A 12,428-nucleotide genomic window follows, 5' to 3' on the forward strand; every position below is an offset into this window, starting at 1 on the left:
GACTTGAGTGCGCACCTCCGGGCAACTACAGGCGAAATACGCGTCAGATCCTGTCAGGTGCGGACCAGCTACGGAGAGCTCCTGGTAGCAAATTCGTTTCCCCGCAAGTCAAGCAGCAAAACTTCCCCAGATGTGTTATGACAAGGCCTTGAGCATGCTCAAAACTTGTTCCGAGTGAGTTATGGGGGTTCGCTCGCAGAGGTACACGCAGAACACCAGTATGAGACCCTTACCAGCAGCACCTCGCAGGCAACTCCAACGCAGGTACATCTCAGCACCTGTAAGTCGCTCGTAACAGAAAACAGTTCGGTTTCAAAGCTCTCAGGCAAGTCACACGGAATACACGCAAGTAGATGGTAAGTAGTACGCGTCTAGTTGGTAAGAAACAGGTGCGAAACTCGCAAACATTCTTGTCCGCCCGCGGAAAATTTTCCTGCGTGCGGAAAATCCCTCCTCGCAACAAGACCGGTTAGCTTGCCCGGAAAGTTGTGACACGGCCTTAAGGAAGTTATCACATTTTGAAAGTTTACAATTTGTCGGAAGACACTTCTCGACCAGTTGTTATGAATATCAAAATCAGCAAGTTTACGATGTTATGCCTTCGCCATTTCTCATTCATTTTGTATACAGAAATGACAAAGTTCTTGTATTTCAACTGAATGAACATGAAATGTGTTTTAGAACCACCCAAAATAAAAAGCACAAATGTTAACTCCTATATATAGGTTTATAGTGACCTCGTCTACAGCCGCTCTGTCTATTTTCCAATTGGTCTACTGGCAAATCGTCTATTACCGATTCGTCTAATACCCATTTGGTCTACAACTTGTTTTGTCTAGTACACATATTGTCAAATAGTCACTTTGCCCACTACCCGTACAGTCTAATACCCAACTCGTGTAAGGAGCATTTCGTCTACTGAGCAATTGATCTAATAGCCAAGTCGTCTATACTCACAATGTCTACTTGTCATGTCGTCTAATATCCATTTCGCCTACTGCCACTTTGTCTACTCCCACCTCGTCTACAAGTCATCTCGTCTACATTCACTTTGTCTAGTTATCATATCGTCCAACCCTTAGTTCGTCTACACCCAACATGGTCTGTACCCATCTGGTCTACACCCAACTGGTCTACACTCAACTGGTCTACTCCCAACTGGTCTACACCCAACTGGTCTATACCCAATTGGTCTACTCCCAACTGGTCTACTCCCATCTGGTCTACTCCCAACTCGTCTACTCCCATCTGGTCTACTCCCAACTCGCCTACTCCCAACTCGTCTATACCCAATATTGGTCTACTCCCAACATACTCTCAACAATTTACCCAAACTGATCATTCCTATCTGGTCATTCTAATAATGAATATAACACTTTATCTAGTGTCCAGTCCGTCTGACTGTCACGAACTATTCATAACAAAAATCAATAATAGTCTATTCTTTAAAGTTGTTAATTATTCCACACATGCTGAATATAAAGACATATTAATGGTGAGACACGACTATCCAGTCAACATCCTGGCCGTAAAATAACAAAATGATAATAAACTAGCTCAGTTACAATCCTCCATCACAAACGAATTGTCAGTCATACGAAACAGAATTACATTTCGACCGCCCACCCCGTCCACCTCCGTCCATGCATGCAGCGATCTTGGCTGGATCCCGAATGAGGAATTATCGAGTAATATTTCATCGCGTTTAGTACACAAATGTAACACAGCAAGTTTTTCACACTGTGACATTGTTTTTTTTTATAATACAAATTAATAAAATTGTCATAAATTAATGAGAACAAAAAATTCAAACCAAATGGGGCACCAAGAGTGTTTAACCTATTTCAATGGGAAAGGAAACTAGATGAAGTAGACTTAAGTAAGGAGTTTGGAGTAGACAAAAAACAAACAAACTATATAACAAGTAGACCAGTTGGGAGTAGACCAGTTGGGAGTAGACCAGTTGGGTGTAGACCGGTTGGGAGTAGACCAGTTGGGAGTAGACCAGTTGGAAGTAGACCAGTTGGGAGTAGATGGGTTGGGTGTAGACCAGTTGGGAGTAGACTAACTGGTTATTAGACTAATTGAGTATTAGACAAGGTGAATGTAGACCAATTGGCTAGTAGACAAAATGAGCTGTAGACTATTTCATTCATAGACCTAATGATTAATAGACGAAATGTTCAATAGACAAAATGGGTATTAGACAAAATGTGACTTAGACAAATTAGAGATTAGATTAAATGGTTAGTAGACGAAATGGCAATTAGACTAATTGGCATTTAGACAAAATGGTTGGTAGACGAGTTGGTAGTAGACGAAGCGAGTTTAGACGGGATGGCATTAGACTAGGTGAACAGTGGACAGTGTGGTCGTAGACGAGGTGCCAGTTTACCTATATATATATGTATATATATATATATATATATATATATATATATATACATATATTGGTATGGGAACATGCTTTTACACGTATTAGGCATTAAAAGACAACATTTTTTTTGAATGTGATATACGATACATGAAAAAGAATGTGACGTAATGGCATCATCGACTAGCTCATTCAAAAATTCATAAAGACTGGTCAAAAAATGTTTTCAGAAAATATGTCAAATTGTGTAATATCATATTTTCCTTATTTCTTATCCGACTTCTGTCATTTTTATATCGTTCTATAGGGAGCATTTTTCTCTTTCTTTTGATTTTAACTATTTTGTTTTTGTTTTTGGGTGGATATCCCCTTTTAAAAGGAGTTTCTCTCTGATATCACAAGATAGTATTTTGCTGAAACTTGAAGGGCCCCTTTTTGAGAAAAGGGACATAATAATACCAAAGTATTAAACAAGACTCCCGACTACCAATCGGAGGACCCGAGTTCGATTCTCGCCTAGTGCTTATGTCCTTGGACCGTATCCGGGCAATTACCCCCAGAGGGCAATTACCCCCGGCTAAATACTGGTTAGTGGTAAGGTTAGAGTTAAGATTAGGGTTAGGGTTAGGTTTAGTGTTAGGAGTTTGGGTGCGGGTTAGGATTAGGTTCAGGATTAGGATTAGGATTAGGGCCAGGGGAAGGGTCCGGGGTAATTGCCCAGGGGGTAGTTGCCCTAGACCCCCTAGGACAAGATGTTTTTACTCACTATGTCCCTCTCCGCCCAGGTGTATATTAAAATAGGTACCTGTCAATGCTGGGGTGATAATGAGGGCAGAGCCCTCTGGTAGAGCAGTGGCAACACTGAAGAGGCTACTCTGGGTAAATAACGCATTACTATCATTATTATCATTATCATCATTCTGGGCAATGGGCAGGTCCTTCTGGTCCTGTACCGTTAGAGAACTGTTTCCGCCCTCCACGAGTCTCCCGCTGCCTTGCGGGTAGGGGTTTGGTTAAACAAAGGGTTTGGTTAAACAAAATCCGGAGCGGAGCCCCTAAGGCGGTTAAGTGAAGCAGTTCATCATCTCTCCGGCAGCTCCTGCAGTCCAGTCGTGGCTAGGATGTGTTGTTCTACGTTTCTCCTGGCTAGATCGGCTGGACCGAGAGGGGAGTCCTGCGCTTGGGCAACCGAATTAAGGCCTCCACAGTTTTTCTCTCCCATGATTCAGTGACTCTACCCTCCACTTTTTCTTCCAAGTGCTCAGGCGATAGGCGAGTAGTGTATGTGGCAGGTGCAAGATGGCGCTGGGAGCTTTTAGCCATGGAGCTTTTAGCGATGGACCTGCACTCAGGCGTTCAGGGCAAGGATGGTCTTTCTACAGCCTACCTGGGCAAAGGCATAGGTTTTCAGCCACTCTGACGACGGAGCAGCCCTCTTCACGGACGTACTGCTTCCCCTCAGGGGGTATAAAGGGGCTAGAAAAAATGACCTAAAAAAACTTGCCTCATCTTCATCCTGTCAGCATACCGCGGTCATCTACGTGGTCATCTACCACGCGGTCGTAACACGAGTGAAATACGAAATATAAACTCAAAATCCTACCGCCGGAAAAATACCTTACGTGTTGGATCATGAAACATCAGGAAACTCATGGACAACCAACCAAACCTGCGATAGACCACAACGTCAGCAACACTTGTGGGTCCAAAACTGCTGAGATACAGCACTGATAGTGCTGCCCTAAGTGAGACACGCCCCGCAGACACGGAGGAGATCAACGAGGCTGGAGCTGTATAGATACACTTTCTTTTGGTCAGGGAAGGCACTGGATGAACACAGGGAAGCAGGAGTTGGCCAGTTGCCCCGCCCTCGTCGAGAACCTTGAGTCCCTCCCGAGAGAAATCAACGACCGCCTGATAGTGATGAGAATCCCTTTCCATGGCAAGATGCACTTGACACTCATCAGTGCATATGCCCCCACCATAGTCTACACTCTGGAGCAGAAAGAGCTGTTCTATCAGAACCTCACCAAAATGCTACTGTCAGTTCGTAAAGACAAACTTCTGATACTCGGGGACTTCAATGCCCGTGTAGGCAGAGATGCCCAGTCTTGGCCAGATGTCATAGGACCACATGGTATCGGCAGTGAGAGCACCAGCGACCAACTGCTATTCACCTTCTGCGCTGAACATGGACTCGCCATCACCAACATCCTGTTCCAACTGCCCGATATCCACAAAGCTACCTGGATGCACCCAAGATCCAAGCACTGGCACCTGATTGACTACGTTATCACCAGGGGCCGCGATATCCAGAATATTCGCATAACGAGGGTAATGGGGGAGATGACTGCTGGACAGACCACCTGTTGTTGAGGTGCAGACTTTCCTTTTTCATCGTCAGAAAGCTGATGTTTAAAAAAGTGAAACAAAAAACAAACTGGACGTCCAGAAACTTAGTGAACTAAACACAAAAGAGACCCTCATCGCCAACTTTGTAAACCAGTTTGAACACCTGCCAGCAGAGGGAAACTTTGAGGAGGCCTGGGCCAACTTCCTAGATGCCAGTCTGACCCATGGCTGCATCAAACGGGAACACTAAGACTGGTTTGACAACATCAACAGGGAGATAACCACCCTCCTCTAGGAAAAGAAAGAAGCCTTCACAGCCTGGCTCAGCGAAAAAGACTCCCAAGCCAAGAACATTAGCCTCAAGAACATCAGAGGAAAAGTGCTCACTGAGCCGGGACAGGTGTAAGACTCAAGTCGTGGGAGAACAATGCTGCAGAACAGCATTACACAGACGAGCACAACTCCATGAAATTCTCTGCCGGCCTGAAAGACGTGTATTGCCTCAAACCGAATGCAATGGCGCCTGTGCGCTCTGCAGATTTAACCCTGCTTAATGAGAAGACATGCCACAGTGCCCATTCCTGATTTGGCTTGATTACCTTCAACGTTAGCAGAAACCTAGAAGGCCATCGAGCAACTACATGCGGGTAAATCACATGGTCCTGAAAGAATGCCACTAACAATCTTCAAAGAGAGGGGTGAAGCTATTGCCATATAGCTGACTGAGCTAACGCAGCATTTCTGGGAGGAAGGGTTAGTGCGACATGACTTCAAGGACGCCCAAATCGTGCATCTGAAAAGAAGGGAGGGGGGGGGGGGGCAGAGTTTCATGTGACAACCACAGGGGCATCTCACTGCTGAGCATCGCAGGAAAGATCATGGCCCGTGTTGTTCTGAACCGCATCACACACCACCTGCTGGACGACGTGGTCTCTGAGAGCCAGTGTGGATTTAGGAACAACAGGGGGACAATAGACATGGTCTTCGCAATACGGTAGCTACAAGAGAAGTGCCGAGAACAAAGACCAGGGCCACGTTTTATCAAAAGATCAAACATTTAATTAACTCTAAGTCAAGATAATCTAGGATTAACCTCTCAAATCAACTCTAAGTCCACTTAGTCTATGATTAATCTATGATTAACTTCCAAATCAACTTCAAGTCCGTTTTATCAAGAGACCCAGAATTGAAATCCACTTTAACTTCCTTCCAAATCAACTTCAAGTTTTCTCAACCGCTCCAAATCCATGGAAACTTTATAGTTGATAAAATATTAACTTTAAGTGGAGACAGTCTAGGTAGACTCAATTGTAAGGCAATTTACAGGAGAAAGATGACTAATACACTTTCCTAGTCCAGCTGGGGTCTTGTCACAAATGTTTGTCTGTCAACTGCTCACTTTCTCTAACATTGTAGTTACGTTTCTTTCATCTAGTTATGGTATTTTCCTTGCATGAAATTCCCGATCGGCATGCATTGCTTACGCAACTGCTGCACGCAAAAACCTAACGTTAGACATCAGTCTCAATACTACCCTGCGCGCCCGGGGTCTCGGCCCGCCTGCCCGCCCATCAAGCCACCGCCAGCAAGGGCAAGCAACCGAACGCTGGAACTACGTCAGTGTGCGATGCATATCTCGCCAAAGAATATGCGAGGAAACCAGCGATTTCTGACGTGCGTAGGCAGCCTACGTAGAGCTAGTTCATTACATACTAATTAATAGTTTAGTAGGCCTATACAGAAAATAAAGAGTTTTATTCTATAGGCAGTATAGCACCGAGTACGACAGTAAGATCTATCTAGCGGGTCGTTTGTACTTACCGTAACACTGCAGACTAGAGCGTAACTCTGCGTCTACTAGATCTAGGTTCCAGAATATCGATATACGGTAGACTCGCAATCTATTCTTTACAAAGCTGATCTGCACCGTAGATGTAAAAACAAGCTATAGCAGTCACCATACTCTGACAGGTTTCCATAATCCTACACGTAAACACACCAGACTTGATATAATGTACACACCACCTTCACATTGGACAGTCAGTTACTGTACGTTTAAATCCATGTCAGTGAATACCAAAGATGATAGAGCGCCGCTTAGGGGCGCAAGATAGATCACTCAACCGAAAACACGTACATTAGGGTGTAGTACGCAATGGAGTGGAACGTCCGCCATTTTAGTAAGCAAGTGCCGTTGCCCCAGTCTCTTATGTGATCGAGCAACACAGGCGAAGAGGGCCTACATGTATGCTGCTCGGTGATAGTGTTACTTGTGCGCTCTCTCTCTCTCCATGCTTCATTTTTTTCTCTCTCTCTTGAAGCCTGGCAATTACCTTCTGGACCAGTAGTCCAATCCCAAAATAATTGTGAAAGGGACTGTACAGTACTGGTTGAGGTGGGGATTCATGTTTTGAACATTCCTAAGTGAGATAATGAAAAGCCTCTTATGAAATATGAAAGAGCATGTAATTTTAAGAAGGATTCAACATTTATTTGATGAAAATTGGTTTTCAAATGGCTGAGATATCCAAAAAAGTGCTAATAATAAAAGGCGACATGCCACAACTTTATTAGGATCTCTTTGTTTCACCTTATTTTTGGATATCTCAGCCATTTCAAAACCGATTTTCATCGAATAAACTTTTGATATCCCTTAGAACTGCATGCTCTTTGACATCTCAAAGAGTGGTTTCTGAATATCTCACAAAACATTAAAAGCTAAATCCTCACCTTGACCAGAACTGTACACACCCTTTAACTTGGTGCCTTTAGGCTTTAGTGAAGTTTTTTCTCACTAATAAATTGCTAGTAAAAGTATTATCAACTTAACAGTATGAAAAAAACTTGTGTCATGGGGGGGGGGGGGAACTGCCCCCAATAAATACATAAATCACTTTGTTCCACTATTTTAATGAATTCTTCACCACAAATAAAGACCCCCCCGAGTTAACATTGTTAGACCATTTATGACCTGTTCTCTGCTTGCGACCATTTTAATCTTTTTTTCTTACCAGCTTGTCCTGCTTCTGGAAACTCACCCCACCCTCTCACTCCACCCTGGCCAAGCCACTGATATTAAGTAGCTGGGAGGGGATGTTGTGCTATTTGTAGAAGAGTTACTGGTTCATTTCCTTAGATTACCCTAGATCGTGAAACATGCCAGAGATTTGTAATTGACCCTGCTCCCAGGAAAAAAAGTTGAATGCCCTAACAAGTTAGGGAAATACACACACACACACTCACATGCATGCATGCACACACATACACGTACACACACACACACACACACACTTCAACTTGCAAAAGTAAAAGTCATGTACATACACTTGTTACTTTTAATAAATTATTCAAATTGGTTTTGAAAATACATTTTCTTTCATCCTGATCTCAACACAGAAAAGCTGAAAAGTTTAACACCATTAAGATACATCAAAAGGGAATGGAAATACTTGGAATTGGCATGATATCGAGAACAGCCTCAGAACAAAAAAATGAACTCATAATGTGTACGCATTCAAACAAAACCTGGATGTTCTGTCATACATTACTGTATGTAACTTGTCAACACATTATTATATGCACCTTCTTTCAAATGGCATTGTAAGTCTTACTGGTGGCATGCAGTCATGAAGCATTAATGTAAAAACTACTGTAGATAAGATGCGAGTTTCAAGGAACCATGAAAGTCAACGATGAAACTCAAGGTCCTCAAGGTCCTGAACTTACATCTGTTCACTGATAAAACACGTATTAGTGATTTATGCACTGTATCATTCATACTGCCACACATCATCAGACCTATAAAATCTGTTGTAATTTGAAATCAAATGTGAAAATAATAAAAACTATATGACTGAAGTACACTTTATAAAGCAAGTTTCCATGGATTTTTTGAGTGATGCCACCTTTTGTTTCAAGCGAAATGTTCTCTGTCGTTCTTTTCTGAGAAGTTCACTCTGTTTCCTGGCTGAAAGTTGCTCGAACGGTTCAGGCGATGGCGTGAATGATAAAGGAGCGGGTGTAGAATTTCCTGGGCATTTTAGATCTGGGGCTGTCCACCGTTGGTTAACTGTATGCATGTTCAGTCAGGACAGAGTAGGTCCCTACAGTGAACATAAAAAAAAACCAATCATTATTCCATGTGTCAATTTTTCATTCATCACAATACTGAATCACTTTTGGAAATTGAACTATAGGGGCGGTATTCAGGAAATTGTTTTATCTCTAAAATGCTTTATCTTCTGCCTTAAGACAAAATCAGTATTCTGAAAACTGTGTTACCTTTTGTTATAACTTTTGTTTTATCTTTCTTCCCATCCTCCCGTCTCTTCCCGTGCTTAAATTTTGAGCAATATACGTTGTATTACCATCCACACTCTAATGCGTAAACTGGCAGAAACATGGATATAGTGCAGCAAGACAGAATATTAGATGCGTACATATTCGTTGTAGGTCCATGGTTAAACATGCCCGCAAGTAGATACGCGCAATGTGAAGACATATGCTTTGGCACAAGCGATGTTTCCATCGGTTGACTTACAAACATAAGATCAGTGTTGAGTCGTGGACTCGTTAGTTCCCAACAAATGGGTACGGCAAAGATAAAATTAGGGGCGGTCTTCCAGAGGTAAACAATTTTCAGAAGACCAATTTAAAACAATTTTAGCGATATTTTATCTTAGGAAGATAAAACAAAAGTTTGAACAAACGATAAACAATTTTAAGAATAACACCCTCAATCAATGTTTTAAAATGGGTACATGTATTTTCTTACCATTTTTCAGCCTACAGAATGAATACATTATTATACTTAAAAAAAAAATATTTTTATTTCATTTCATTTGAAGTCTAAAATACAGCCTGGGGCAGGTGGTAATTCATAATGGTGACTTTGTAATTACGTATCTGTGTGCAAGCGCCATTCTACTTATATATGAAAATTATTTGGTAATGTAATTGTGCTTTTAGAGATAAGTTGGATAAAGTACTTCAGTTACTTCAGTGGGCTAGTCCTTATTCAACTATTTAATTATTCCATGTAAATGAACAGAAGGCTCCATTCAACAACATTAAGAAGTGCTCTTTGGCAAACAAGATAAAGAAGAAGTTTTCTCGATGCAGAATGGGCATGTACACTTACCTTTTCTTTGCTTCACTGTTGTATGAGAGTCATCATTAGTGCACTTCCTCTTGATAGGACGATGTGGTGTGGACTGAGGTTTGGGGGGATTCGGAACTTGAAAGACAGTCGGAACTGCATTCCACTTCAGCCTGTTCTTAATCTGACGGTTAGAGAACTGGTCATCTGTGAAGTGCTCTGAACATAAGCGGCAGTTGTTTGAGAGGTAAAGAGTCGTCCGATTAAGAAGGTCTTCGCGCTTGTGTTTTGTACCCATCGCTGACATCTGGAGTAAAAGATAATAGAGGAAAGAAGTAAATTTCCATTAAAGTAAAACATGGAAGTTCTCCATCTCCCTTTCCTTCCTATCTGACCTCTCTTTCTCTTATACTTAAGGCTTTAAAGCAAATTTAATCACAGACAATCACCTTTTTTAAGTAAATGAGTTGAATTTAAATGAGGATTTTTTTTTCTGACATATTCACATGGTCTAGACTTATACAAGGTGGCTTACACTGCACAAAGTGCACATAATTATTCCATTTAGGGTTATGTTTCGGCTCAATGAACACGAACATTCAATGACAATTGTACACAACATCGACAGTTTATTAGACCAAGCTGAAAGTCTTTAAGATTAGAGTAGACTATACACTTTTCGACGTCAACCAGTTCTCGGCGGTCACGCTCTTTACTATTTTAAAGTTTACAGACTATTGAACATATAAAGTTCAATTACTGCGTGAAAATCCTTGCACGCAGATATTTTCAGTCAGTCCATCGACAGTGCACAAAGAGTGAGTGTGAAGAAAACAATTAGGCTATTTCTTCGCCATCTGAGCTGAGTCTGACTTCAAATAAGTTCTGCCACTTTCACTTGTCTGTTGTCAGTGTCACTAATTTCAGTTGAAGGAATTTGACTTTGAATTTATTAATTCATCAGATCATTAAATAATAAAACTTACACTGCATGACTGAGCTACATATACGTGTGTACCTGATCCTGTTTTTGACACTTGACAGAATTTTACTTCTTAATTTCTTCACCTTTTTACCTGCTCAGACAGTGCAGCTACCTTCTTTCGACATACAAACATCACTATTATGCATACTAATGTGGGACTACAATGAGTGCTAGCGTTTCGTTGACATCCCAGTCTATTTACAAATAAAAAACATGATATAGAGGTCCACATACCTTTCTTTGTTTTTCGGGAACCTGAAAAATGACAAATCTGGCCTTTTGGACGTCGATTTGAACAGTTTATAGCTGAACAATGAGCAGATGATCGCAATATCTTTGAAGTCTTCGACGTACCAGAAAAGAATAAGGTCTACATGTAGACAGATTTCGTGAACACTGAACTTGCTTACTAAAATGGCGACCGCCCGCACGCATGACGTACTACGCTATTTTGGGAGAGTGATCTATCTTGCGGCGCTTCGCGGCGCTCTATCATCTTTGGTGAATACTGTTACACTATAACATTAGTGTGAGGGATCGTTACGGTACGCGCGTACGCAGACTTTCGTTGAGCTCGAGATGTGCTAGATATGCCAGAGGTATACAACCTCTTTGACTAGATCTATGGACCTACTTTCGCCAATACAACGCAAAACTGCGTATTTTGTTCGGCTCTGTTGCAAACATACTTCAAATTCAGCGGCTGTAGCACTAATCATACTGCGGCAAGCCCCAGGGAACCGGGGGTGCTGGAGGTGCTGCAGTACCCTTGACTTTTTGGAGCAGGGGGGCGTAGCACCCCTATGAAGAATAAAAGTTGGGGGTGCTTCTGCACCCCCAACTTTTATCTTTTTTACAGGGAAAATTGTTTGTTTGTTTTTTTTAATAAAAAACAGTCCAAATATCCCACCCAAAGTGTGCCTCAAATTATTGAATTTCACTTCTGAAAATGCAAAATCTCCATAGCGTGGGAGGGGGTATCCCCCTCCAACACAGAACAAGCTTATAAGCGCAGACAGCACTATTTAAGCATTCCCATTGTCCCTGGATATTTACTTTTCTTACTTTTTTGTTGATTTTTTTTTTCAAATATGTTATCTGAAGGACTCACTAGATTGCTGAATTTCAGTTCTAAAAAAGTAGAAGTTCCTTCATTTAGGGGGAGGGTACCCCCTCCAGGGGAGCGTCGATGGAGGGGGCGGGGGAGCAAGCATTTCCAAGATGTGGATTTTTTTTTTTTTGGGGGGGGGGGACTGTCCCAATCTTTTACGCAAAGTGTGCATCAGTCAATTCTGAAAATGCGATATCTCCGTCGTGTTAGAGGGAAATACCCCTTCCCACGATATTTTCCTGTCTATTCGAGAGTATTCGAAAGCTCCCTCATATCCAGGGGTGCGGGGCAGTTGCCATAATATTACCCCCCCCCCCCATAATTTTCGGGATGTCAGAGATTTTCTTGCTTTTTTGATGGAAAACTGTCCAAATATTTTACCGAAACTATGCAAGGAATTGTTGCGGTTCAATTCTGAAAATACAATACATGTATCTCTCTCGCATGGGAGGGGGATAGCCCTCCCCCTTTTATCCTTTCCCATGGATTTGGTACATATCTTTAGATT

The 12,428-nt window shown here is 42.0% G+C and overlaps 1 protein-coding gene across 1 annotated transcript; it reads left to right on the forward strand.

Annotated features, from left to right (window-relative positions):
* Nucleotides 1–4,204: 4,204 nt before the first annotated feature.
* Nucleotides 4,205–4,750, forward strand: LOC140231755 (uncharacterized). Its single transcript, XM_072311906.1, has one exon. It carries the CDS (start codon nt 4,205–4,207, stop codon nt 4,748–4,750), a length of 546 nt encoding a protein of 181 aa, XP_072168007.1.
* The last annotated feature ends 7,678 nt before the right edge of the window (nt 4,751–12,428 follow it).

This window comes from Diadema setosum, chromosome 8 (assembly GCF_964275005.1).
Source record: "Diadema setosum chromosome 8, eeDiaSeto1, whole genome shotgun sequence".
NCBI lineage: Eukaryota > Metazoa > Echinodermata > Echinoidea > Diadematoida > Diadematidae > Diadema > Diadema setosum.